Source organism: Poecilia latipinna, unplaced genomic scaffold (genome assembly GCF_001443285.1).
Source record: "Poecilia latipinna isolate Pla-1442-1.1 unplaced genomic scaffold, P_latipinna-1.0 Scaffold1763, whole genome shotgun sequence".
NCBI lineage: Eukaryota > Metazoa > Chordata > Actinopteri > Cyprinodontiformes > Poeciliidae > Poecilia > Poecilia latipinna.
In genome coordinates this window covers 38465-66456 of record NW_015114379.1, presented here as the reverse complement: position 1 = coordinate 66456, position 27992 = coordinate 38465, and the positions used below count along the sequence as shown (strand labels likewise).

At 39.1% G+C, this 27992-nt stretch overlaps 1 protein-coding gene across 1 annotated transcript; it reads left to right on the top strand.

Annotated features, from left to right (window-relative positions):
- Positions 1–27975, top strand: LOC106965090 (protein lifeguard 1-like). Its single transcript, XM_015060988.1, has 12 exons — positions 1–140; positions 18724–18814; positions 19809–19953; positions 20784–20952; positions 21228–21306; positions 21689–21742; positions 21927–22017; positions 22124–22161; positions 23588–23675; positions 25808–25897; positions 27028–27075; positions 27672–27975. The coding sequence occupies exons 3-12, from the start codon at positions 19849–19851 to the stop codon at positions 27822–27824; spliced, it is 915 nt and encodes a 304-aa protein (XP_014916474.1). The 5' UTR covers positions 1–140; positions 18724–18814; positions 19809–19848; the 3' UTR covers positions 27825–27975.
- Positions 27976–27992: the final 17 nt, after the last annotated feature.

Here is a 27992-nt window from a genome sequence, read left to right as displayed (position 1 = left end):
CACTAATGAGCCATTTTGCTCAGCACTCAGTGGCCAGATGTCCTCGGGGTGGTGGACTGTTCATGAATCAAATGGGAAGCTGTTGAGAAAAGAAAACCCCGAGGAACTATCAGTCACAGCTTATGACTATCAAACTGCAGGTAAGGCACTCAGAATTCAAACGAGACGGAGAGTGGTTTTAATTTCCGCTGCAAATTAGACTGGCCTTTCTGGCTAAAGGATCAAACCAAAGAGATTCGGTTCTGGAATATTTTAGCAGCATAAAAGCTTAATGTCACAAAGACAAAGTTGCAGCAATTTGCACGGATTTTTGCTTTGTTTGACCAAAGGAGTAAATGTTTCTTAAAGCGCAGTTTAAAAGAGTGTCGAATTTGATATACTCATTTTAATCTTAAAGTGGATGAATAATGTAAATTCTTTCATTACTGTTTAAGGAAAATCAATTTTTAACCCCCAGTTAAATTGCTCTGGGAAATGACCCGCAGTATACTAAGCAAGTCGGAATAAATTGAGGGGCGGTAAACGGAGGTCAAAAGGCTTGAAGAATGCTATCATTAAACCAGTGAGGGGCACTGAGTGTGTGCGTGTTTGTGTGTGCGTGTGTGTGTTTGGGTGGGTGGAGATGGGAGACAAGATTGGCGTCAGTTTTTCTGAACATGAGGGATTTTCGGACGTACCTACAAGATGATTAATAACCATGCATCTCATCGTAAATCAAGAGAAAGATGCATAATGTAAAACTCCTCACTGCCTTGGATCACTGGCACATCACACACTGAGCTGAAATAATTAGAATATTCAGTTGAATATGTATCGCTGGAGTTTTTAACCTTGAAGCGTAAACCAGAAAGGAGAGATTTTTGCTGAAATGAAAAAGCAATGAAGAACAGTGTGACAGCTGAGGAAATATTCATATCCTCTCCAGAGGGAGATGGGAGGATATCTTACTTGTTTCTGGTTGTCACTGTTGGATGTCCACACAGCCCAGTTTTGTTATTTTTGTTGTTTTTTATAAGTGTACTTTCAATCTTCTATGAACTGAACAGTCATGCTCTGCAAGGTACACTAAGAAGGGAAAAGAAAAGTGAATTATTTATTCGAGATCCCTCTAGGAAGCTTCTCTGAGAACACGCGACCTTCACCTCCGCAACAGGAAACACCCCATCTCCAACGATGAAATTCTCTGAGTTTCTTGTTTTTCTTTGTAATTATTATAATTTGAGAGACATTTAAAATCTAAACCCAATACAATTTATGTAATCTGAAAGTTGGCTATTGTCTCACACTAGAATAAATGTGGATAAATTTGAGCAAAACAACACTTGCTCAATAATTACACTGTGCACCAATTACATGTCAGGATATATTTTTAAGTTCATTCTTCTTGGTTGAAGCGACTGTATCGAAACGGATTTCACCTGTTTTACAGATTATGTAATTCTCCTGTGGAGATGATCTGCAATTAGACACTAGAAAACAAGAAAACAGTTGTGAGATCTGGCTAAATGTTACCGGGATCTCTTTAAAAAGAACTCAGAACATTTGGTGGATGTTGTAACGTAACTCGGTTTTTCGCAAAGTAAGCAAAATAAGTTTCTTGCTAAACTTTTGCCGTTGTATACAAGATAGTGCCTCATTTATAATTAAACAAGGGAATGGTATCTTATTTCTGTCCGTCATTGTTCACTGCTTTCCTATGAGAAGACTGAAAGCACACACAAAAACAGCAATTATTTTACAAACTGTGTTTTTGTTTTTTTCCTTCAATGTTCAGTGTGTGAGATTCTCTAGTTTATCTAAACTTTGGATGTCTTTACACTGTTTTGTGTTTTTGGCTTAAAATTCAGCAGCAGACATACAAACATTATTTTTGTAATATTTACATAAATGCCTTAAGCTCCATAACGAATGTACGACACAGATGTCTGTGGTGCGCGTTGCAACCTGCATAGCGTGAACACGATTGACATTTTAAAAGGTGCCTTTTAAAGCAACTGATTCACAGCAGAGACAATCACAATAAATGTACTCAATTCTGTCTGTGCCAGCTTCTGAGTGCTTCGCAGGCATATCGGCTGTCCGTATCAAATGTAAATCCATATTGTTGAAACGCATAAAATCATCAAGTCACTGAGAACTTGACGCATGACGGTAAATCCTCGATTAGATGATGACAAAAGTAACTCTTGCGACGAAACGGCGACCCGTTTTAAAAGTCAAACAATGTGCTCAAGCATCGTATGCTTAAAAAAACCTATAATTGCACCTGCTGGGGCGGTTTTGTCCACGCTTTAGTGGCAGCGCGCATCATAGGATGCACACAGGAGATCACAAAGCCTTTAACCAATCCCATGTGACCTTGATGAACGGTGGCCCCTCACAATGTGAAGACCAAGTCTCCTTTCAGCACATGACAACATCGATCTAATTGCTCACAGGGTGTCAGGCTTAATAGCCCCCCACCCTTGTCTCCAGCAATTAATTGTGGAGATTTTTTTAATTAGCTCCTAATGCCTTGTGACATGCACCTGAAGGGAGCAGAGTCAGTCTGATGAGGAGAAAAACAAGTGGCTGCACACAGCAGGTTATTTTTGTTATTTTGAATGTTTAAAAAATCGAAACAAAAAAAAAAAAAACAGAAGTGTCCCTGTGATCCAGCGCTGGACTGGTGTAACATAAAATCCCTGTGATTGTAAAGTGGTCATGGACGCTGCTGTAACATCCAAGCCTTTACAAAGGATTTCATACAGTTAAAAACAAAAAAAAACAAACAAACAAAAAAAAAAAGCACTTTTCTGATGCTTAGCCATAACAGCATTCCTGTGAAACATATATGTCCTATATTCAAGAATTCCCCTCCCAGGATTATTCACAGAAATGAAATCCACAACAAAAGAGCCTGAGCTTGTGATGGACTAATTGGACCACTTAAATACACAGAAAGCTTTGTTGGCAAAGAAAAAAAAAAAGCTTTGAAGAAAATTCATCTTTTGTTGTTGTAGCATAATCTCACAGTGACATATTCCAAATAAAAAAGCCAACATTTAATTTGGCATTATGGCTGATACCCCTGCTGTTAACAGATTTGCCAAATGGACAGCGCATATGTAGACTTTTCACAATAATTCTCTTTGATGAGTCTTATTTTCACAATCTCTTTTAGTGGATTTTTCTTTGTTATGCTTGTTTCTCTTCAGCTCCCCCAAAATGTTTCCCAGGCGAATAAAGGATGGAGACGATGGACACCATGAAAGAAGGTTCATTCTGAGACTGGTGAACCATTTGTTTTGTATTTTTATCCTATTATATTCTATTTGTCCCATTTTTGCCTTACTGGTAACATTCAGGCAGGTTAGCAAGGTTTTCAAGGAGCACAGCATCATACATCCTCCACCATACTTTGATGGTGGGCAGGTGGTGTTTTTCTACATACTTTGTCTTTTACTCATGTTAGACTCACCTTGAATGTTTAGAAAACTCCATGTTTGTGTTTGCGATGGCAGGACAGAGAAACCTATCAGGGAAAGGCTCCTCGACAACCAGCTGAGCATGTAGATAACAACGAATTGTTGTCATGACCCCAAGATGTCAATCTTTGCAGCAATCCTCTTACAGTTTTGAGGGAGTTTTTAATCTTCTTTACTCTCCTGGTCACTACTGTGTAGCTGTAAGATGAGTGTGTGTCCTCATCCAACCAACGGCAAAAAGAAATGACTCTTACCCTGCTAAATCTACACCGTATAGTAAAAATGGTTTACTGTAACAGTAAGTTGTTTTTTTTCACCATTAGCACTGCTGCAACATTAACACAAGCATGATTGACAGCATTAAAACACTCTTCCTGGCTCTGATTGGCTGATTTGTATTTCTGCAGATGGCAGTAGGACCACAGGGAGGAGGCAGAGGAGCTTGATTATTTCACAGATTATCAGGATCCTTCTAAAAGCTACATAATGCAGCTTTAAAGAAATTACTCAGTTATACATTTTTATCAAGGATAGCAAAAACTATTTTACCGATAATTTTGTTAAGTATTTTTTAAATATCTTTTAACCCACTGAATACATGTACTGATCATAAATGCTGCATTTTTCAAATATTCTTCATGGGAAGTTTGCTTATGCAATACAAAACATTTTTTTTTTATTTGTGTTGTGTTTTATTTTTACATTTTTAACGTTAAAAAAGATGACGAACATCCTGGTTTGACGTCATTGAACGTCAGATAAAGCATGTCTTTTATACTCCATGGTTGTGGGGAAAAAAACAACACTGAACACTTTTCAGAATATTCATATTGCATCATTTTGGCAGACAGAGGAGACAGGAGGGCTGCATTTATGAGCCATGAATTAATATGTGACATTTAATCTTGTCAATGAAAAGTTTGAGCTTAATGTACAACCTCTTGGTAAAGCAGCACGGCATGAATCATCGGACAGTGACATTTTGGATCTGTTATCAGGCATGCTCTGCAGACACTGCAACTCATTTTACCATAAAATTGAAGAGCAGGGAAAAGTGTGCAACAAATGATGCTATCTAAGCATATGACTGAACACATTTGTCCTGTGTGGAATAATTACACGGTCCTCTGTTGACACTAATGTGCCACATTGTTGCCTGCGGCGACTTTTAAGAGAGGACAGCTTAACTTGTCTGTTAAACAGACTAGTGAGAAAACTCCTGGCTTTTCACAGCAGGGATTTATGTCAACTAAGTGGAAAGACTAAGCTTGGGTTTTGTTTTTTTGTCTTTATGTTGGTTTATTTTCTCCTCCTTTAGCTCAGGCGGAACATTTTGGTCACTAAGCGTGAACCTAAATACGTCTCTGTGGGAGGAAGGATGCTACGTGCGCAGTGTGTGAGTAGCTGGTAAGGGGGCAATTTCGGTGTCAAGGATGACTGGCTGGGTGCACAGATAAGGTCAAAAGCAGAAAAAAAAGAAAAAAAAATCTGGCTCCATTTAGGATTCAGGGCCATTTTGGCAAATAAGAGAATTTTAAGCAAATGATCCAAATTACAAACCTTGCCGCTTTTTGTTTGTGTCACATATGAGCTGATTCATTCAACATGTTCATGCAGTGTATTGCACAGAAATGTTTTTAGGAAAATAGTTTTTTTTCTAAGATTTCACAGAGAATTTGATGGATGATCCAAACTGCTACTATAATCTGCAGCACTTTCTGAATGCCTGTTTTTTTGTTGTTTTTTTTTTTTTTTTTCTTTTTAGACCGGAGAAGCTGCATGACAAAATGTTTCTTCCTACTATATAAATAAAGACACAACATATTGAGCCAGAGAAGTCTTTTACAAGCACAAGGACTGAGAATTGTATTACTTTGGAAAAACTCCATATAAGATGGGGGAATAATGTGGCCAAATAATTTTATATTCTAATATTACTTTGTAATCCTTTTCAAATAACAATATATTGGCAGAACAGAGTTTAAAATGTATGCATTTTTTTATCTTTTAACCCTCAAAGATGTGCTGAAACTTTCCAGCCTTGAAAGCATCATTTTAGTTAGTCGGTATAATTACTGGAAAATTATGGTAGCATTGTTAAAAAAAAAAAATACAAATAAAAAACAGGTGGTGATGAGTTCAAAACTTTATCAAAACACTTTGAAATTTTTATAAGAATAGTAATTGCTTATGCTGTTTCTGTTAGTTGGCATGGCAACTTCTACAGTGAAAATTTACATCAAATTACAGGGTCTTGCACAGGTATTCATTACTCTTAGACCTTTCAGTATCTTGTTATAATATATTTATTTTATTGGAATTTTATGTTCAACACACAAAAATAGAAGATAATTGTGAAGTCAAAAGAAAAGGTGGTTCTGTTTTTACTTTTTTTTTTCTTACATGAACCTGTTTGACAAGAGCGTCACATGTTGTTTTGCTCTGCCTATTTTCTGTGCCCTTTTCCCTGTTACACAATAAATAAGATCTGGGGCAATGCCTCACAGAAGTCATTAGTAAGAATGTAGCCTGCTTGTGTGTAACTTAAACTCTGTATAAACCTGGTTTTCCTGCCAAAGCCCCAGCAGTGTGCTAGAGAACATTAGTCAGAGGAACACAGAGACCGGTCACAGATAAAGTTGAGGAGAAGTTTTATGCAGGATTGGGCCATGAAACAGCATCCAGCTCTTTGACCGTCTCACTCAGCATTGCTTCAAGTGTGAGATCACGATGTTCTCTTCAGAGCAAAATGCCAAAACAGAGGTGAATGACAAAATGTTCTTTTTTTTCTGCTGTTCTTGTCTCAAACCCACTGAATGTGTTTTTCAAGCCTGTTTTCTGACATTCGCTCAGATATCAACAATGCACTTTATTATTTTGAACTTTTTAATGTTTAAGCTATTAAGAATGCAGAACAGGCACCTAATATCAAAGTGGGCATATCTGAATTGAAAATGGGTTGATATTCCATCTGCATCTGAAAATTGCCAAACTGCAAGTCATCTGCCTAAGATGACAGGTGGGGCAAGGAGTGCTTTAAAGAGAAAACCACCCAAAGAAGCTGTGACTTTCAAGTTCTCAGGTTTGAGAATATGTTCACAGCACAACTATAAGATATGCGCTTCATAAATCCGGTATTCATTGAAGTCTTTGTCGAAAGAAGTCCTCTGTGTAGTCCGTCGTACATGCTGTCTGAAACAAAAGTGTGGAAAAGCACTTTTGTCAGATGAGACCAAAGATGATCGTTTTGGCCTCCTTGCAAAAATGCTTAGTGTGGAAAACAACCAACACTCCACATCACACTGGAACCCACTATCACCTTGATAGAACAACAGTGGTAGCAGCACGGACTGAGAGGATGGTTTTCTTCAGCACAGATGAAGAACATGAATGGACTGAAATATAAAACAGTTCTGGAAGAAAAGCTGTCAGAGACAGAAAATGACGTTCACCTTTGAACCAAGACAACGATCTTTACTGAACGACTGACTGACAACGGCATGGTTTTATATCACAGCATTATTGTATCAATTAAAGCAGTCCAGTCAAAGTCCAGAGTTAGATAAAATGGAAGACTGTTTTCTATGACTTCACAATAATGCAGATTAGCTGTTGGTCTAACATGAAATCTTAATAAAGTTAAATGACATCAGTGGCAGAACTATGAATAAAAGGTTAAAAATAAAAGAAGTTCAAAGGTTTTCAATTCTTTGCAAGACACTATCTTGCCTGAAGCTGTTTTTTTTTTTTTTTTTTTTTCAGAAAAGGAGCTGTCACCTCAAATTTGTGCCACTCGTCTGTGTTTTCACAAACCACGAAAATGATGATTTCAAATAATCCTGATGTCTTCTTAATCCCATGAGTTCTCCTGTGCCAAAACTCATCAGTGTCCTCCACTCTTTTACTTCTTAAGGCCTTAATGAGCCCTTTAGATCTTTGTTTGATGACACCACCACAGAGTAACAGCAGAGACGGCTCCAGAACAGAAAGTCAGAAGTTTAAATGAGACGAGATCTGTGTTTTAATTTCAAATGACGGTCACTTCCACAAGTTACAAAGTTTTTTTCTTTTTTTTAAGGAGTTTACTTGTAGTAAATATGTTTTAAAATCTTATTGTTTCTATTTTGCTCCCTTTAAGTTTCAATATCACTTTGGAGCTCACTAAAAGGTTGAAGGTTTCTGCAGTGCAGGTGAACTGTGTTTATTCCCTCTGCTGAAGCATAACTGCAGGCGCAGATGGAAGTTGAATGTGATCTTAAGTTGAACCGGTCCTCCTCCTCCTCCTCCTCTGGTCTGCTGCAGACCAGTATTTTTCTTTGACCGCTGTTTGTTTAATAATCTTTTATTTTATTGTATTTTATTTCCATCCCCTGGTGGGGTACTGCACTCTAATCCAACACCACAACTCTTCCCATGCTCAGATTTTCAAAAAGTTGGCTGCTTAAAGCGAACATGTGCGGGGCCTCCTCTGGTAGCTCGTAGGTGCATCAAAAACTTTTTGATGCACTGCTTTGGAAAAAGAAAAAAGCAAAAAGAATCCTTTCCCAATGGAATTAATGAGCAGTCGGTGCAAAATGACTTGGACACTTTGCAGAGCTGCCAGCTGGTGATCTGTAAAGTCTCTTCATCTGTTCTGCTCTCCATTAGTCTGTTGGTTCGAGGACTAGATTATTCAGGATGTCTTGACAACTCCTGACTAGGTTACCATGGAATTTTCTGTAGATATTTAGCTTAAAAATAAGTGCTTTTAATGACCACTTCACCATGTGTCATCATGAGCCTGCCATTCTACTAATTTAGAGAACTGGCTTCTTGTTGACCGCTTCAGAAATCGGAGGCTTTACATGAATATTACTGTGGAAATTGAATTCAGTAAAATCATCCGGTTATTTGATATTTTTTGCCCCCTTTTTTCTTTGTGCTGGTCTTGTGTCATGATAGATGATTTAGGAACAATTTCTGTGTTAAACATTTTGGATGGTTTTAAAGTATTTTGAGGGGCTAAGTAATATGAAATTTCAAGTAAAACTACCAGACCTGGTGTGTAGCATTGAGACACTCACCAGCAACTTTGTGTGAACAAATTGGAAAATCCTAGCCTGCTCTGATGAGTCTCAATTTCAGCTGTGCCATTCAGATGGCAGCACCACAAATCTAGAGTAAAGAACGTGAAAACATAAATCCATCAACAAGTCAGGTCATTGTGGGGTGAAGTCACGTTTTGGGGCTCCTCAGTATCGTCTAAATGCCACATCCTAGCTCAGTGTTGTTCCTGCCCATGTCCATTTCTCTATAAGCACAGTGTGATCCCCTCCTGATGGCTACTTCCCCACATAATACGACCCCACATCAAAGAGCTGCACAATTTTTTTAACATAAAAAATAATTTAAAATACTTCAGCAGCTTTCCAGTTAAGAAATCAAAGTGAAATAAAACAACATTTGAAGACGAATTTGCAGCAATTGTGTGATGTTCCAGAGTTAATGTGGACCAAAATATCAGAGGACCCATTAGCTTCTAACACATCTTATAAAGGTTTAAGGCAGTTCTTCAGGAACTTGATGGTCAAACTCTGAACTTGCAAGATGTCCCTGACATTTGTTAAGTGTATTTTTCTTTTTTGGGGTTCTAACCAAAGAAATAAACAGGTAAATCTTTTTTTTTCCTTAGTTTTCTTACAGTAACAATTGTATAAATGGTTTCCACACAACTGTACGCCTGTTTCCTGTTTGGGGGACATGCTGACATTTTACCACCATATAGTGACAACAGCACTTCTTCCTGTCAGAGTCGTGGGAGTGGAGAAAGGCCGTTGTCAGTTATCATTCTGTCGTGATTATGACTTATGGGAAATCCATTTTCACAGTTTGAAGAAACTCTAGCAGGCAGAGAAAAGAACCAAACTCAAATCTTATCTGCCCTTTTATGGACAAAGAGCTTTGGACTGCAAATGGCCGCATGGCCTCTTCACAGATGAGAAGTCCATCTGTCCTTGACCTACTGACCACCTCTCACTGAGGCTTCATTTTCTTTTCAGTAGTTCTAAATTACCTTGGCTCTTCCACTTTTAATCATCTGCCACATTAGTGAAAAACGACTACTACCATCCAATCACAGTTATTAAGACATTTAAAGACAATAATGTTGTTTTTTTTCTGTGGCCATTTTTAATTTCTACACTGTGGAATTAGTGTAGGAATTAAAAATCAAAATGTCACAACTGCAGTCTTTCCATTAAATAAGAAATGCAATTAAAATCAAATGAGCGAGTTTGTTCACACAAAATCATCCTCCCACCACTTTCTGCCATCTTATTTGCCTTTTCCGCCTGTAGTAAAATCATTACATTGTTGGTCCCACGACTTGTGTGATGCGAAAAAAGTGTTTCCATTGCAGGTTTGTGAAAAACATAAATTTCAATACAGCTGAAAAACCACCACATACTAACTACCTCAGTGTGTTTTTTTTAATCTAAAAAGCATTTTTGTTTTTTAATTGGCATGCTTCCATTAACCAAATTTATTTTCATAATTACAATTTGCGCAATTATATGGTCAATGGAAACATAGCTTGTCATAGAACATGCCTTTATAAATAATAACCAACAGATATAAATATAGCCTCTTCAGTTCTGTGTTATTAAAAAGATTTCTCTCCAGAAATCACTAGAAATCTGATCTCAAACCGAGGAAACAAATAATAATAAATGTAAGGCAGTGCAACACGGCTGTGGGGGCTGCGTATCCAGAAAGCCCTTAAGAGTGCCCATGTTGACCCTTTTAGCTTCCCGCTATGGTCATGCAAATGTCAGAACAAGACCATTAGTGCTTCATCGCGATGATTAATATTCCTTTTTTCAACATATGAATGTCACTTTTTGTTCGCCAGTACCTGGAGAACCGATGTCAGTAGGATGCACCAGTGGAAGAAAAGATCCCGTCACAGGATGTTGTTTTGACGCGCGCTACATTTACAGTTCCTCCCCGGAGGTTATAATCTCTCTCTGCTGGATGATGCACCTTGTCACACAATCTCAAACTATGTGTGTGGGGTGGATCTGAGCGCCTTTAACTTGGTTGCTAAATCCCTTCGACTTCAGTCTGATGGAGTGTGTTGGAAGACAAGTCCAGTCCACGGAGATCCCACTTCGCATCTCTGGTACTGAAAGGAAGTGCTCGGAACATCACAGTGCCCGACACTGTCTGAGGTCTTGGTGCACTTCAAACCTTGACAGGTCTGTTATGTTTTGGCAGCGCGAGGGTGGTCCGCGCGGCATCTCTTACGTCCTCTATGTTGCTATTGACTGTTGGATTTAATATCATTAGCTGCCATTCACACGGTAACAAACACCAGTAATTTGATCATTGTTTGGTGTGTCTGCTGCATAAAAATGAAGCATAAGTAAGGGGAAGAATTATCCGTGATGACAATTGGGCTCGACCCGCAGGGATTTCACAAAGCTCCAGCCTGTATTTGACTTGGCAGCATGTTCTCGGCTTGTCAGACTCTGCAATGGCTTTGAAGAAACTTTCCCTCCACCCTTTTTGTAGCATGACACTCCATTCCACTCTGAGTCAGAACAAACATCCCTCAGCAGCTCAGCATCCTGACGTGGTTGGAAAAGCAAGCAGCCACAATCGGTTCAGATGGTCAGATTAGGAGTTCATAGACTTTAATTATCAGGCTGATGCTGTGCTGTTGCAAATTGCAAACTGTCTCAACAAGGAAGCAAAAATCTGAATAATGCCAGTGGAAACGAACGGAAAAGTTCTTAAATTCAGTTGGTGTTATTCCAGTTTAATTATCATCTACGATTATCCAGCCAAACAACAGATAAAGTGGGGACCAGATGTCCGTAATGTCGTAAATCCTTGATCAACAGTCTTAGATGTTTCTGTGTGGTGACTCAGAGTGACTGAAACAAGGAAAGTCGTATTTATTTGCATTCTCATTGCTGGAGTTGATGTTTTACTGGAGTAAACAAGAAGTTTGAAAGTTCTCAACATCAGTTAGGTTAATTTGATGCAGGTGGCGTTCTCCCGGCATTTCAAATCGGGAAATAAATGGAACGGTGAAGAAAGTTCATCTAGTTACAGACTGTGAATTTAAAATATTTCATATTTTGCTTGAATGACTTCATTTCATTTGTTTGTGTTTCCATTTTTGCATTTCATTTTTTTTTTGTAAATATATTTCATGCTTTTCACACTGAGGATGTTCTGACATTGGAGGTATTAAGTTATTGGGAGTTTTTCGGCCCATTCTTCAAGCTTGAAGCAAACTCTCCATGTTGTATTCAAATTAATTGAGAGGGTACTTATGAAACACCGTCACAGATGTGTTAGTCATATTGCCCATATGGTGTAGAAGATTAGCGTAATATATTCACCTTATTCCTGCATATTCAGATCATCCCTCCCAATATTTGAAGGAAAACTGTTATGACTTTTTTACCCCTTTAAAGATGGAAAACTTGAGGTAACGGAACATTTTTATTTTTTATTTTTTATGTTATTTGGTCGGTGAAAGTTATCCAGGGGGTGAGGATTAGCAGAAAATGCAGAGTTGGATCTACTCATTCCTGGTTAACGCTTAACCAAGCTGCACTTCTGGGACCGCTGCTCCCCACCCCCAACCCCTTTAGCTCGGCCAGATGCCCCCACAGCAGTCGGCCACGCAGCTCCTCCGCCATTTCCAGCCTTCTAGTGTCTTCCAAAATCCATCAGAGGTTATCATAATCTCAGCTGAGATCAGAATAAAAACTCTTACATCATAGTTACTGGACCTGAATATAAATGTACTTTTCCAGGAGCAACAGAGGCCACTGTGGAGATCCGCTGAGCCATTCCTGAAAACTGAGCACTCCTTAACATGGTGTCAAAAGCATCTGTGTGTCGGCAAATGTAGTTGTCACAGTCATTAATCCAAACTCCTAGTACCTTAAGTAACACCCGGTACACTCAGTACCAAATACTTACAACTCGTCAACTGTGAAGTTACGACAACTTTTTAAGAAGTCCTGAAAATTTCAGACTGCGAGTCAGTTTGTAACCTTCTTTTCCGGCCTGCCTTTGTATCATACACCACACCTGTAACCAGGAGTGGAAGTATATCAAACAACAACAAAAAAAAAAGACAAGACAGACAAAGCTAAAATAGAGAACATATCTCCTTGATACCATTTGGAAGAAAATTGAACTCAGAGTCTATTTAAACTTCAGTGCTGCATACCATCCAGAGTTTTATTTTATTATTCTCCTATGGGGTTGTGATACTCTGTCAGTCTGGAAGCATAAAGCTGAAAAATTAAGCAAAGGTGATGTGACACTGCTCATTACTCATTTACCAGCTGCTGCTTATCGGCATGGGCGAAGCGGCGGTCGGATAACGACTCGTGTCTGAACTTCAGCTGCTGCTTTCCTTTACTCCTCGGTGTTCTAGAGACATCCAGATGTCCATGTTTAACCAGCAGGGCCTCGACGACGTACCTCCTTTTTATTCGTGGAGCTCAGGAACAGATCCGACTGCGCACACAGTCAGTACAACCTCGCACAGCTGCTGCGTGTAGTCGTCGACACCCATTAAAAAACGAATGTCACAGCCAGAACCATAACAAGCCAAAGCTCTGTCGTTGCTACGGTCGCGGTGACAGCTGTGTCACCCCCACCCACCTCCCACCCCAAGCCTGCAGTCATGATCACAGCTACAGCCTGTCCCAGCTGCGGTCAGGGATGGAGCTCCTCTTGTTTCCATCGACCTACACTAAAGACATCTTCCTGAGACTCTGGCTGTGATAACCAGCAAGATTATATGAATACAAACAAATCCAGGTTAATCTTTAGGTCTAAATGAATAATTATGATTGGAGTGAAGAGAAAGCATATGGCGACGTTAGAGAGACGTGGATTGTCTGTCTTGTTGGCCTAACTCCAAACAGCTTAAGTTTCAGTTTCAGACTTTCATTTTTCCTGCGTTTGTTTTGATGTTTATACGTATCGACGTTTTGTGTAGCTTTGAGGGATTTTTCTTTTGCTTGCCGTATGTATTATCTGGTGCACGAAAGAAGAGGATCGATCATTTTCAGTGTTGCCTTTTTTGACATGTCACGTGTACTCAGATATCCGAAGGCACCAAATGCCATTTGCTTGATAAATTCAGTACAATGTTTTATTGCAGTGTTTTCAAGGTCAGTATTTTCATTCCTGAGCTTGTTTTGAATGTGATTCACAAGAGAAATAAGAAAGAGAAGCGTCTCGCCCAAGCTCTGTCAGCTCGTCTTTGAAAACAAACCCCCACCCCCCTTTTCAAACTTTCTGAAAACTTCTTCCTGCCTTCTCAGAATATTCAAGATCAAACTTTAAACCTTCCAAGAAACTTAACTGCTGGAAATGGCAATTTCTCGAATCTGTAGCAGCCCGAGTCCAAACCCAGAGTGGATTATTAGAGCTGACAGCATCCACTAGAACATAAAGGCCCGTCCGTGCCTTCCATCACTCTGGCGGCAACGAAACATATTAATGTGATGTTTAAATGAGCGTCATGATGCTTTTTCTGCTACAGCTTGTGACAGCAGTCTTAATATGTCAGACAGAGCCTCGGTTTCATCGCGACACAAGTCGGCACTGAATCCTGTCACTTTAATGGATGGGCATACTCTGTGAGTGGGAGTTAAATTTTCAAGGACCAGCTGTTTGGAAGAATTGAACAGATATGAAGCAAATAACAGGTTAAGTCAAATGTTCTCGGTTTCCTTTTGCAGCAGCTTCTGTTTCTGTGTGGCTGTTGTGTATTTGCTTTAGCATTTTGGTTTACCTGGACAGCGTCAGCTTTTCTTCTCATCTCTTTTTATAGTCCCACTGTAATTAACTCTGTGTTATTTACAGTATATGTTCATATTTGTAACTTGCAGACAGCCCCTCTGTTTGTGGAAACGCTGAGCTTTTGACTCGCACACACATTTTCTCGTATAATCCTCATTATTTAAGTTTTTTTTTTCCCACCTTCTGGCAGTTTTTGATTACATAGTGCATGAGACCCCTTGAGCAAATCTATAACAGCCTTAATTTTTCACTGTTTAAATACTGAAGGGTTGTGCCAAAAATGTATTGGACCAGTATTTCCTTTCATGTACTGAAGTTGAAGGTCAGCCAAGTTGCCGTGATTCAGAAAAGTTTGTTGTCAGAAGCGCTCTCAGTTTGAATCTATCTACATTTACATTGTTAGGGGTGAGACTGTAATGAGATTCCTTAAAAGTGTTTTCTGTGAGTTTATCGGTTTCAAACTGATCAGATGTCAGTGTTGACAAAATGCATGCAAAAGTATAAACTTTTTCATATTTTGCCACATTACATCAGCAACTCTAAGTATATTTGTTCAAGTTTTAAGGTAAAAGACTAACACAATGTAGAGCATAACAGTGATACGATGTGAGGCTGCACTCAGCCTCCTTTACTCTGACAATCATGAATACAGTACAGAAGAAACAGGTGCTGACAGAAGTCCCCTAATAAATAATGATTTACTTATTTACTAATTTGCGTTATGCAAATAAACTTCACTTGACTTAATTAGAAAACCACTTCTGTGTAAATTACAGTTGTTCTCTGAAGACTTTGGAGGTTTGTTAGACAACATTACTGAACAAACAGCATCGGGGCAGAAAGAAAGGCCATGTTGAAAGAAAGACATCAGTTCTTTTAATGTTGTTACAAGCCATGACGGATACATCAAAGATGTGAAAGAAATTGCTCTGACCAGATGATGGAGATGTAGCTTTTTGGCTTTATGCATGCAGAAACATAGCAGAAAATAATTAACACTGCAAATCACCCCGACTCGGTTGTGAATTTTGCTATGAGCTATATGGGCAGTTGCCCAGGGCGGCCTTAAAAAGGGGTGTGGGAGAGCACTTAAGAACCATTAAATAAATATACTGTATCTCATCTGTTAGTTGTGCCCTGAACAATTTTGCTATTATTTGCATGCATGTGCAGTGGAGAACGTTTCCCTTGCTTGCTGCTGAGTGCTGGGAGAATAGGTTGCCTGGTTTCTGTTTGGAAAAAATGAAATAATTGCTTACTTTTTAGTTATTTTGGGGGTAGCAGAAAGAGGGGCTTGCCACATTTCTTTTGAACAGGTTGGTTTATTGGAGTTGTTTGGGATACTGTTTAATTTGACTTTTTTGAGCTTTATATCGTGATATGATGCTATTCCCAAAAAAAAACCACACAAACAAAAAAAACTGATGTGTTGCTTTGAATCCTTCAAAGGATGTTTGAAAAGTCCTTGAATCTCCCGTGGCAACCATTCGGGGTGCCTGGCCAAACATGGAAAAACAGCATTCAGCTTCTGTGCACCACAAATCTGGAACAAACGTGCAGAAAAAGGACAAAACTTTAAAAAATTCTTTTAAATCAGGGCTTTTAAAACCCACATGCGTAGAGTTGCCTCTGATTAGTATTAGCTGGAACACTGATCAACATATTTGTGCATTTGCTTGATGATTTTTACAATGGCATTTGAGAAAAGCCACTGAGCTGCCCTGTGGCTGAAATGAGTGCTCGTACAAAAGCTCTGCCTATTTTCACGTCGTTCCTTAATGTGGTTGGAATACTTTTGTAAAAAAACTCTGATTTCCTTCTTAAGTTATTTTCAAAGACAAATTGATGTGAGGGATGAAAAATAACAACTTTCACCTAATGCTGTCTACATATGATGGCACAGTTAATGATAATCCAATAAGCATTTTGTGAAATATGTTTAAATGAAGTTTGTCTAGAATTATATATTCTCTTTAAACCAAGCTAATGTCAACGTTGTATCCGATGAGGATAAATTCTTAAGTTCAGTGATCATTGCCACAATGTAATATATTCAGTTTAAAAAAAAAAATTATAAGAAGCATTTATTTACTTAATCATGTCCATTTGTTAAACTACAGCTGTGTCTTTTGTGTTGTACTCATTTGCTTAATCAAGATAATGTAACTTCTCTGCTTCTAAAAACCAGTGCTGTGCTGATTTGGCTTCCATTGAGAGTGATTTTAATTTTTGCTTGAACTAAACAAAAAAAAAAAAAAAACCTTTCCTCACACTAGAGCCGAGGACGTCGGGCGTAAATTAGCGCAGAATGCCACGTAATTTACAGCAACACACTGTACAGCATGAGCCTTCGCTGAACTTTCTCATCAGCAATACATCCTGGAGAAATTCTACATTAGCAGCTCCAGAAGGGCAGTAAATTAGAAATGAAGGGGGCGTCTTGTAGCACAGATCTGCAGACCGGCGCTAGGGCTCTCTGAGGTCACACAAACCACACTTTCAATTCTTCAAATAAATCCTTCTGTGGGCAGGTCGGCCAGGAAGCAGTTATTCACAGCGGCATGCAAAAGCAGAAAGAGAGGCTCTCTTGATGGCTACATCTCTTCTTCTCCGCTGACACCGTAACACTCCCCTCTGCCAGTCCCAGAAGCCCCAAAGAGCATCACAGCAGACAAAACAGGACTGTCACCACACGTTAGAGATACACCTCAGTATTTCTATCATCCTTTCTCCATCTTTTCTCTCTCTCTCTCTTTTTTTTTGCTTCTTTCCTATCCTTTACATGTAGGCAGGTAGTCTGATGGATGGCTGGACAGACCCTATCTCTCTGTTCATCACACATTATGCTTCATGAGCCCCGCATTCCTCTGGTTTGGACAGCTCCGAGGCAATCTGATCCATTTCAAATTTGGCCTCCCACTGATTGGTATGTCAACACAGGCTTGATTTCAACTGCCTGCTCAAATGTGACTGTGTTTGTTGTGCCGCCCATTCAAATCCAGCCGGGATCTGATGCAGAGGTGGGCGCCGGGCTCATCAGATTTGAGCAGGCATTGTAAATCCGGCCTGTGTTGACTGACACACCAATCAGCCGCGAACAGAGCCGAGAGCCTGTGTTTGTGGCGCAAAACGCTGTCTGTGCCTTCAAAATATGACGTCTTCATTTTGTTCTCGCTTTATCTTATTTATTTATTTATCGCTTTGTGAACACAGGAAACGATGTGATTTGTTCTTGCATTTTTTGTTGTTATTTATTTATTTATTTTTTTTTTACTTTGGCAACGCTTTGAAAAGAGCATGGATATCAAACGTTGGCGACTGAAATGAAGGATTTGATCCGGCAGATAAGATGAAGAGGCAGCCGGGTTTTAAGAGAGCTCTCTGGAGGATTTGGAGTTGTTGGGTGGGTGGGTGGGGAGGTGACAGCATGTGAAGGGCCAGAGCCACAATCAAATGACTGCAATTAGCAGAGGAAGCACAGGAGACTAGTGCCCCCAAGTGTTCACTCAATGTATAAATACATAAACATGGCAGTGTGGGTGAAATTACCTGGAAGGAATCGTCGTGTTTTTGCTCCGTGCGCCGACTCTTGTGTGTTGGCACCTGGATGCTCTGAAAATCGTCAGTTTAATTGTTGAGAGGTTTCTGTGTAATCACCACGTGTCTGTCACACCTCTTAATGTGAAATCAAAACCCGAGCTGCTCAGGCTGCAGATTTGCTGGAATGGGATTTAGTTCAATTTCCTTGAACATTTGTTTCTATATATCTTTCAAACTGTGTGTAATCAATTGTAATAGTTTTATAGAAAGTAGGTTCGCGCTTGGCTGCTCTCTGATTCATGGATGGATTCCTCTGTATAACCCTTTTAGCGGCAGTTCTCCGTGAAGAAGCACTAAGACTGTATTGACCTATATTATTTCATGTATTTTGGCTTCAAGTCGTTCTTTTAGCCATTCTTCTCTCCTGGTGAGACCCGACAGCTGTAATCTTTTAAAACAGGACGGCCTGACGGCATGCATCACTCATCCGCTTCTTCGTTGGTGGATGACTTCCACAGGCAGAGCACTATCAATAGGCAACCAAGGTGAACCATGAAGGCCAGATGACTCAAACGATTTCAAAGACGGCCATTGTTGTTGTTTTTTTTCTCCTCTCTCTTTCTTTCTGTTTGTTCTACAAAGCGGGGAAAGCCACAGACTTATCTCGAACAGCAAGCAGGTCCTCATGAAAGGACATTGACTCCAGAAACATACCTTTATTAAAGCAAGCATAAGCAATGCGTATGAAATTATTCTAAAGGTCATAGTAAATCAATGTTGGTGAGGAAGAGAGAGACAGAAAAAAAGAAAAGCTTAATTTATTCTGACTCAGTGTCGGCTTTCTTCATCGGAATATCCCATTAAGCCTAATGTTGCACCCCATCCTCTCCCTCAGGAGCTAAAGTCCTGTCTCTGTGGGAACCAGCTGATATCAGGTAGACTTTGCCCTAAAGAGGTACAACTACTTCCTGGCTTTCACAGCGGAGGTAAGGCAATGCATTATGAACTACGGTTGTAATCAGCTTCTTTCAACAAATAGCATTAATTAAATAGCTCTTAGAAGATTTTTTTTTAAATACACAAAGGGTTCTTTAAATATTAAAAAAAAAAGAAAAAAAAAGCTTTCTTTCTCAATCTGGAAATAATGGCGCTTTTAGAGTACAAACAGAAACCGAGTCCACTTCACGTCTTATCATGTAGTTTCACTTCATTATCATGTAGTTTCACTTCATTGTGTTGGCTGCCTGACCAATCTTACAGAGAGAACAGAAGAGGATTTTTATCTCTTAGATGATTCCTTATCAGAGCAAAAGATGAATTAATTTACAACCCCCCCCCCGAACCCCCCCAAAAAACCCAGAGAATTACTGTTATTGTATCACTGGTGGGTTTATTTTAAAGTGCTACTGTTTGAAGCTATTCAGTGTGCTCTTTTACTGCTCCTCCTCATTGCTTTACCACCACTTTATATTGCATGGCACTGATCATTGTTGGGCTAATTATGACTTGCTCAGAAATACCAACTTAAATGGGAAACGTCTTTTATTTCCTTGCTACTTATAAAACCGAATCCTCAATATTTTTATTAATATTATTATTATTATTATTATTATTATTATTATTATTATTATTATTATTCGTCCTGTTCTGTGTGCCTTGTCTTTCATGACGACAGCTGGATTTCCTCTGAGATCAATTAACCGCGTTCTCTCTGACCATTAAAAATACATACAGCTCTATTAATTTGTGGGGGGCGGGGGGGTTAGGGCCGTAATTATGGATGTTAGTCATGGCTCACTGTGTGTTTGTGCTATGCATCATTTTGTAATTACCCATTTATTTGTTCCCCGCTGACAGCGCCCCATTTGCCAGTTTAGCATCACTGATGAAACCCCAGATACTGTCTAACAGGATGACTCTGGGCCTGAGCTATCACCCTAACTTACCTTCACGTGTGTCGTGTCTTCTGTCTCTCGTCAGTTTTGTTGATGAACTAAGTCGAGTTATTGAAATTAGTGAAATGGAGCAGACAAATAGCAGCACCAATGAAGGACACGAACTTCGCCCTCCTCCCTACAGCCCTTCGAACTATGAACAAAACTTCTACACAGGAACGGCATACCAGGTTAGTGACATCTGAGTACTAGAGGTAGTCTTGTAATGTACGCTGTAAACTGTAATTTAATTAAAGGTTAATGACATAACTAATCTCAGGAAAACACATCGTCATCGTGATATCATAAAACATAAAGGAACACTTTATCCCAGTTGTAAAGTCTTCATGCTGACCTCAGGGGTCAGTGTTGCTGTTGCTGAAATGTCTTTTATAAATAAACTTGGCGTGGAAAGCCTCCCTGTCCAGTTGCAATCTTGTTTTCCTTCAGTTTTGATTAAATTAGGTCTGGAATCTTTTTGCTAATTATGGCTTTAGTTGAAGGATGCCAATTTTTATGTTAGATAGCTTTATTTACTGATAATCAGGCTCCCTATAATTGATTATACAGACCCGTTCAATAAATATGAATATTTTTTGATTAAATAAAGATTAAATAAACAAAGACTGATGCTTTAACTTATATATTTCTTAATCAAGATGGTTTTCTTTTAACAGCTAATGAAAACATGACATTTAAAATCAAGATGTGACATTAGACCAATTAAAAAATATGTTAAAAACAGAATTTTGGGCTTATTAAGAAGAATGTTTAATACCTGCTTAAGGAGTTGGTGTTTTCAAAAAGTACTTTTAACCTGAGAATGAAGACTCATCAGGTTGATATCAGGTATCAAATCAACTACACTGAACGCAGAAACCAAATCAAAAGATACTTCAACAAGGCATTAGTCTAAATTATTTACTAATCTCATATTTCTGCAATATAATGTCAGTGCATAAACTTTGGACCTACTACATGCTGATGATGAATTTCTGTAAACTTCTGACCGATGTTGTAGTTTGGCAAGGGGAACATTGCAGTCATCTCTCCTCCTGAGTCCTACAATAACACGATCCATCCGGACGACCCACCTGCATTTGGAGGTGACCAAATGCATATAGAGGCTCCGCCTCCATACAGCAGCGAATCAGAGGAGAATGGTTTCAGTGTCGCCGCGATACGGCGAGGTGAGAGCTAAAGAAAGAGAAGGTCAGAGGGGTGAATGTTTTACTCATGATCGAGGGTAAAACTGGATAAAATATACTTACTCCATCGTTAGTGTTTTTGTTCTTTAGGATTCAATGCAGAGTCACTGAAAAGAAATTTCATTTTTAATAGTGCACAGCATAAACAACATCGTCCTCCAGCCTGTATTCCTTTGACAAACTCTCCATGTTGTTGTGTCTTTTTCATTTCTCTCTGCTTTGCTTTGCTTTCCATTTTCTCTTCTTCCGTTTAACAGGTTTTATACGGAAAGTCTACCTGACCTTGATGATTCAGCTGCTGCCTACTGTTGGGATCATCTGCGCCTTTCTTTACTGGTGAGACACAAACTCTCTAAGGAGTTCTTTGAATCCGTGTCAGAAGTCCCTCCATAAAAATAGCCGCCGCGTGTGAAAGCACGCCTCCCGCAAAAGTAACTAAAGTGGAGTTGCCACCACGGATATATGAGCAACATCATAGCTTGTCTCTTACAGAGGCACCTAATGGTACTTTAGAGATTATGTATTAGTTTGCATTAGATCGAAGCATGTGTGTTTCGCAGCGAAAGGCTGCAACAGCATTTTCTGACATGATGTTCATCCCCTGCATGTGAAATGCTCTGTCATGTGTTACGCTTGCAGCAGGCATTCATTCCTCTGCTTCTATTAAATAAATCATGCCTCTATTAAACAGTGCTCTTTTTTTCTTATCAAATAACAGGGACACACTGAAGACTTGGGTTCGTGAGAACTACTGGTTCTCCTACACCATGATGTAAGCCGAAACACTCAGTCGTAACCGTCTTGATCCTTGATCCATGCCATTTTTGGTTCATTAAAACCTTCCACGTAGCAACCCAAAGAACCACCAGCTACACAGCGGTAGTTTCACTGCATTTGTCTTTTTATAGGCTGCTTATTTGATATTTATGATGCACGCTATGCTCACCGTTTAATAGGTCAGGGGTGCTGGTCCTTATTCTGGTTTTGTCCTGCTGCGGTAACATCCGTCGCCAAGTGCCCCTCAATTTCATAGCTCTGGGCTTGTTTGTGAGTAGAAGCAACGCCATCCAGGCAGCAAATTAAAACACCACCATCCTTGCTCTGTTTAATGTTTTTTTTTTCTGTCTGTTTGTCTCTTCTTTTTCTCCCTCAGACTGTCGCAGAGGGCCTGATGCTTGGATCTGTGGCAGCGTGAGTGTTTGTTTCAGAGGATAACCTACACCTGATACCAACTCATTTGCACAATAATAATCCGATTTGATCCAAATCTGGCGACGTGCTCGATGCCAAGCTTGAAGGCATCTAACTAGATATCATTTTTGGTGGCCATCCAAAAAACGAAGGACACGGGATCACATTTTCTGGGCTTTTGGCTGGGGATAGACCAGAGGCATGACAGACTCAAACCAATTTCTCTGCACCAGAAGAATCTGTGTATTTACGTTTTATTTATTTATTTATTTTGTTCTGTCAGTCTGGTATCTCTTCTTTACCTACAAGTCAATCTGTTAGACATATCAGCCCAGGAGTGACTATCTCTAACCGTGGGAAATTATCATATTTATAGAATTTTGCTCAAATTTTAGATATAGTGCCTTGCAAAAAAAAGAAAAGATATATATATATATACACACACACATGCACGCACACACCTTTCCACATTTTGTCACATTGTAGCCACAAACTTTAATGCGTTTTATTGGCACTTTAAGTTGTAGACCAGCACAAAGCATCACATAACTGTGGAGTGAAAATAATGCATGATTTAAACATTCTGAAAAGTGTGGCATGCATTTGAATTCAGACCCCTTTAGTTTGATATCTTCAATTAAAAAAAAATACACATATTGAATTATTGTGAGTAATTGAATCTTAGTGTAAATACAGGTGTTGTTTAAAGGCATCAGAGGTTTGCATTAAAAACAACAACAACAGATCCAGGAACGCAGCAGACAGGTCAGAGAGAAAAGTTGTAGAGTTTAAAGTGAGGTTAGGTTTTAAAACAACAACCCTCAGGTCACTCTTCAATCTACCATTCCACAATGGAAATCCAACTGCAAATCTATCAAGACTATATCCAGGATCCTTAACTAAGAAGGCACTCATTAAATCTTTTAGTTTTAATGCAAAACGGTAGCTGTGGCAAAACACTAATACTGTACATCTCCTTTTATTGCATAACTTCCTGTTGACAAACCGTCTCCATCTTCTTGAGCTTTTTTGCCAAGAGGAATGGCCCAAAAAGAAATTAGTCTATACTTCTTAAAACCAGGAGATACGTAACATAACAGATGTTCAGCTGTAATTGCTGCGATAAGAGGCTCCACAAAGCATTGAGTCCAGAGGCCGGATCCAAATTTCTGACTCAATTTCCAGATCTGATTTAGTAGCAAAAAAATAATTATATCAATAAATCATTTTTGCAATTACATACTAGTCTTTATCAGTCTTGCACAGAAATCCCAGATAAAAATAAATAAATAAATAAATAAATATATATATATATATATATATATATATATAGGAGTCTGCAAAATGCCAACCACTTACCGACAACTGGTTACTTTCAAGATGCATTTCCAACATGCAGCGTCTGTTTTGATATTTCTGTCTGCAGGTACTTCGAAGCCGAGGCAGTTATGTGGGCTGTGGGCGCGACGGCTCTTGTTTCCTTTGGCATGAGTCTATTTGCCATGCAGTCAAAGGTAAGATCAGTCACACACTCTGGGCTTGTGTTTTGCAGCACAGCCAAAAGTGACATTTTATAAACTGCAGCGGCTTATCGGCCTCTCATAAATATCCGCGCTGCGAGATGTGTTTCCGTTGCAGTCATCTGGAACATGTTGGCCAGGTTTCCTGATGCAGCGCGGGCTGAGGTTTAATGCTTCGATGGGATTGCTGTCCAGGCAAAACTATGATTATTGCTGAAATCAGTGTTTGTGTCAGTCAAATAATTCCTCCAGTCCACCGGCTCGCCTGAACTCATCTGGAGCTGAGGCTTTTCACTGTAAAGCTGTGATTACTTGCAAAGTCGCAGCATTTATAATGAATCTGCTAATAAATTCAGTTACTCAAAAAGAACTTGAGAAGAGATTTTGCTACTTTAGTAACTTTCAGGTAAACAGTAAGAATTTGCCTGAAGACCGCTGCAATATATGTTTACGTGTATGTGTGCGTTTTCTTTGTTACATTATGATGGGGATGGAAATTTTGTGTACATTTATATGAGCCTATTTTCATACGTATATGTTCTGTAAAAGTTGTGACTAAAAATCATTGCCTAATAGAGACAAACCGGTTGCTATAACTTCATTTTGGTTAGGTTGAGGAATGTCGCTTCAAATTATTAAGGTGTTGTGTGTGAACTGAAAAACACAACTATTCAGTTTTTGAAGAATTCCTGGAAGCAGATTTTGCTTTACTTTAGAAAGAAAGAAGTTTGTTTAGACACATTTCTGCAGTGAGATACAAGATGCCTCAAAAAAAAAAACAAAAAAAAAAAAAACACACAAAGTAGATTCTACATATTTTCCAAAATGAGCTAATTGAGCTAATGAGTTTATGGTGGAGTTGAATGGGGCTTCTGTTATTCTTTGTCAGCTAAAGGTTTTGAGCAGTTACATAAGAAAATGTAATTTTGAAAAAAAGTCCAAGCAAATTAGTGGGGTTGCAGGTCATTTAATTTCTTTTTGCCGTTTTGTTCAAAATGCCTCAACACCTTTTATTTTGACTGGTTATTTTCTACCCACTTTGACCACTGATAATTTAAAGTAATTTTATGTAATCTAATTTTGTCACTCTGATAGAAAGGAGATCACTCAGGTACTTTCTGATCAGGAGTCATTCATATCTTATGTATATAGAAATTCCACAAAAAGACAAACATCAATGGATAAAGGTTGTAGTATAAAGTGTTCATAAAATAATATTATGTGGGGGGAAAAAAGTGTTAGGCATTTTTATGAATATAATTCACTATAAAGCTGATATGTGTTTCAAATTAAGTACACTGTGTTTGCATGACATAGAGGCAAAATGACTATTATGTGGTATTTATGCTGCTCCACTCTTTATATCATTAGGGGAAATGTTATATATTTTCCCAATTGTAGACTGAATATTTAGTAAAAGCTGCTGTTTTTATGATTATGATTATTATTATTTTTTTAACTGAAGGAGGGTTCTGGTTATAGTATGTTACTAATGTTCCTGGTTCTTATTAAGAATAAAACAACGTAGATCTAAATGAACACAAACTCTGTGTTGTAAAAAGTGACCAGCCCGCTCAGACCGTATTGGCAGAGTGAGTGGCCACAGTCACAACCAGTTAAGTTTTACAACTGGTCGTTCATCTCGCAGCTCCCAACATCTCTTTTGCTGCAGTTCACACTACGCACAGAGCCTTTTGATCTCTGTCACTGCGAAGTAAATGTCAAGCAGGCCACCTCGCATGTTCAGCTCGTCGCTCCTCAGGTGATCAGTGTTCTTCCTGCAGGGGCCATCTTTTTACTGTCCGTTTGAAAAGGCCAGGCGGGCCAGCAGGTCGTATCCACTCTCCTCCTCGGTGCCTCGGCTGCAGCTTGTTGATTAATTGCTCTGGACAATTATATCCAGAGCTATTAGGATGTTCTTTTTATGTGGAACTCCAGTATGTCTTTGTCATTTCACTCTCTGCAGAGCCCCTCAGCTTCGCCGCAATGCCACAGACGGCCTTCAGGATAAATCAAAGAATTCCCGTGCAGCTTTTATTTATTCATTTTTTTATTATTTTTTTGTTTTCAGCACTGTATCATCATATTTTTTTCTTTCTTTCCCTCTCCTGTTTTTCTGTCATCAGTGGGACTTTACCGCTGGATCCGGATGCTTGTGGATGTTTGCCTGGTCCTTATTTTCCTTCTTACTGATGTGTGCCATCATCCGCTCACAGGTAACAATGTTGCGCTTCTGCATGTATGTGGTAAGACCAGACAGGGCAGTAGAAATGTTTCAGAGTCTGCCAGGTTTTATTATCTGTATTGCCAGTGACCTATAAGCTGAGTGGACTATAAAGATGGACACACGCCTTCCTAAACCTCCAAGGGGCGACACATCTCTTCTGAATGATGCATATCACTATAAAACCCTGTTCTTGGCATTTGCCGGTCATAATGTTTAGAGAATTAGCAAATGTCAACAGTGTTGAGTGTTTTAATTTGATAAAATGGAAGCGAAAATGATTTTACAGTAGCTCTAACTTCACTTTCCATGCAGTGCCTTGCAAAAGTGTTAGTGTTTATGTGATAGACCAAAGTAAGGCAAGTCAAGTGTATCTGTTCAACACATTTTAGCAAAGTGAAAGTGTGATGCATGATGAAAACATAAAAAGTAGAAGTTGAAGTCACTTCAGAAGTCACAGAAGCCAAAAAAAAAAAAAACAAAAAAAACAAACAAACAAAAAAAAACACTTGAACCTGAGCACCCCAGCCACATAATGATGGTGGCTGCATCATGCTGTGGGGATGCTTTACCTTCAGCAGGGACAGACAGGTAAGTTTTAGTGGTAGATGGATAGGAGATACTTTTTTTTAGATATTTATTTTGGTCATTTTTAACTTTTTCATCCACAAGTCAAAAACACACAATGCTGCAAAAACAAGACAAACAGAACAGAAAAAAAAGACAAAACTAACACAGAAATAGATTAATGCTATTTAAATTCCTGTCAATGACAAGAGCACAAAGCACTGAAAGAAAACATATGTGAGGCTGCAAAATTCTCTGGACTGATTTTTATAGAACCTTATTAACCATGGCTTGGAATTAGGGTTGGGAAAATGGTTGGATGGAGGGTTTAGTAGGAGTTAGGGTTAAATTCCAACCCTCCTTCCAACGCCCCTTCAAATTTTCACCAAAAACATTCAGCTGACAGCATTCACACCGCATTTTTATAGAAAAGGCATTCCTTTTTTCTGCTTGTAATCTGATTTTTAAATGTGTTTTCACGCATTTGTGGAATAAATAATTAGAACGATGTGCTGTTACATCCTTGCTTATTTTACCTCTTGTTTCTTTCTGCAGTTTCTCTACATCTTTTACGCCTACCTGGGAACTGTGCTGTTTTCTTTGGTAAGTACATTCAAACCCCCATGACAGTAAGAGGTTGTCTGACTTTTGATGCAATCTGCATCAAAAGTCAAATGACAACAAGTTTTGAAAAAGACAGAAACTGACATTAAAGAAGCTCTAAAGTCAAGCGAATGCCTGTGGCTGAGCTTTGATCCCACAGGCCACGTGGGCTGCCACCAGTGTTAGTCCCTGTCCTTACTGTAACTCAGATGCCCCCTGTGCTCTTTCATTTCAATGATGCACTTCAGAACAGCAGTGGGCTTCATTTGTGCAGCCACATTTCCTAAGTGCTTTTGGCATTAACAGCAAATGTTGTGACCCATCCTGTCAGCTAGCGGAACAGACTGCAACCTGCATGCAGAGCCGAGCACGCTGTCAGCAGCAAGTCACAACTTATTTTCGACTGCAACACTCAAGCTGCACAATAATTTATGTCTGTTGTTTATATGCACAGTCTGATCCCTAGAAAAAAAAAAGAGTCTGTGTTTGTTTTCAGAGCCTAGCTAATAAATGCTCTTTTCTCTTTCATCATATAAGTACACCGTCTTCAGATGTCAGGGATGTTACAGAGTCTTTGTCTGCCTGTCTCTCTGCAGTACTTGGTGCTTGACACTCAGCTAATTCTCGGCGGGAAACACAGGAAGTATGAAATCTCTCCCGAGGAGTACGTGTTTGCTGCTCTCAACCTCTATCTGGACATCGTTACCTTGTTCTTCTTCCTGCTGCAAATCCTTAACTTCTGCCGCTGAATTTATTTTCTTCTTACACATAAAATCATTTTATATATCTCATATTACATGACGAAAGGTAGACATGTCGCATTTAAATTCATACATCTGCTTTACATACATCTTTATTGACGCTTGGAATACTTGTTGATATCCTAGTTAGTTTATAAATGGATGTAAACACTTAAA

Excerpts from the sequence above, each read along its gene's own strand:
- LOC106965090 (XM_015060988.1), top strand. The coding sequence starts at position 19,849 with ATGGAGCAGACAAATAGCAGCACCAATGAAGGACACGAACTTCGCCCT. Across the intron at positions 19,954-20,783 it reads ACACAGGAACGGCATACCAG|TTTGGCAAGGGGAACATTGC; the intron begins GTTAGTGACATC and ends CCGATGTTGTAG. Across the intron at positions 23,676-25,807 it reads TATTTGCCATGCAGTCAAAG|TGGGACTTTACCGCTGGATC; the intron begins GTAAGATCAGTC and ends TTCTGTCATCAG.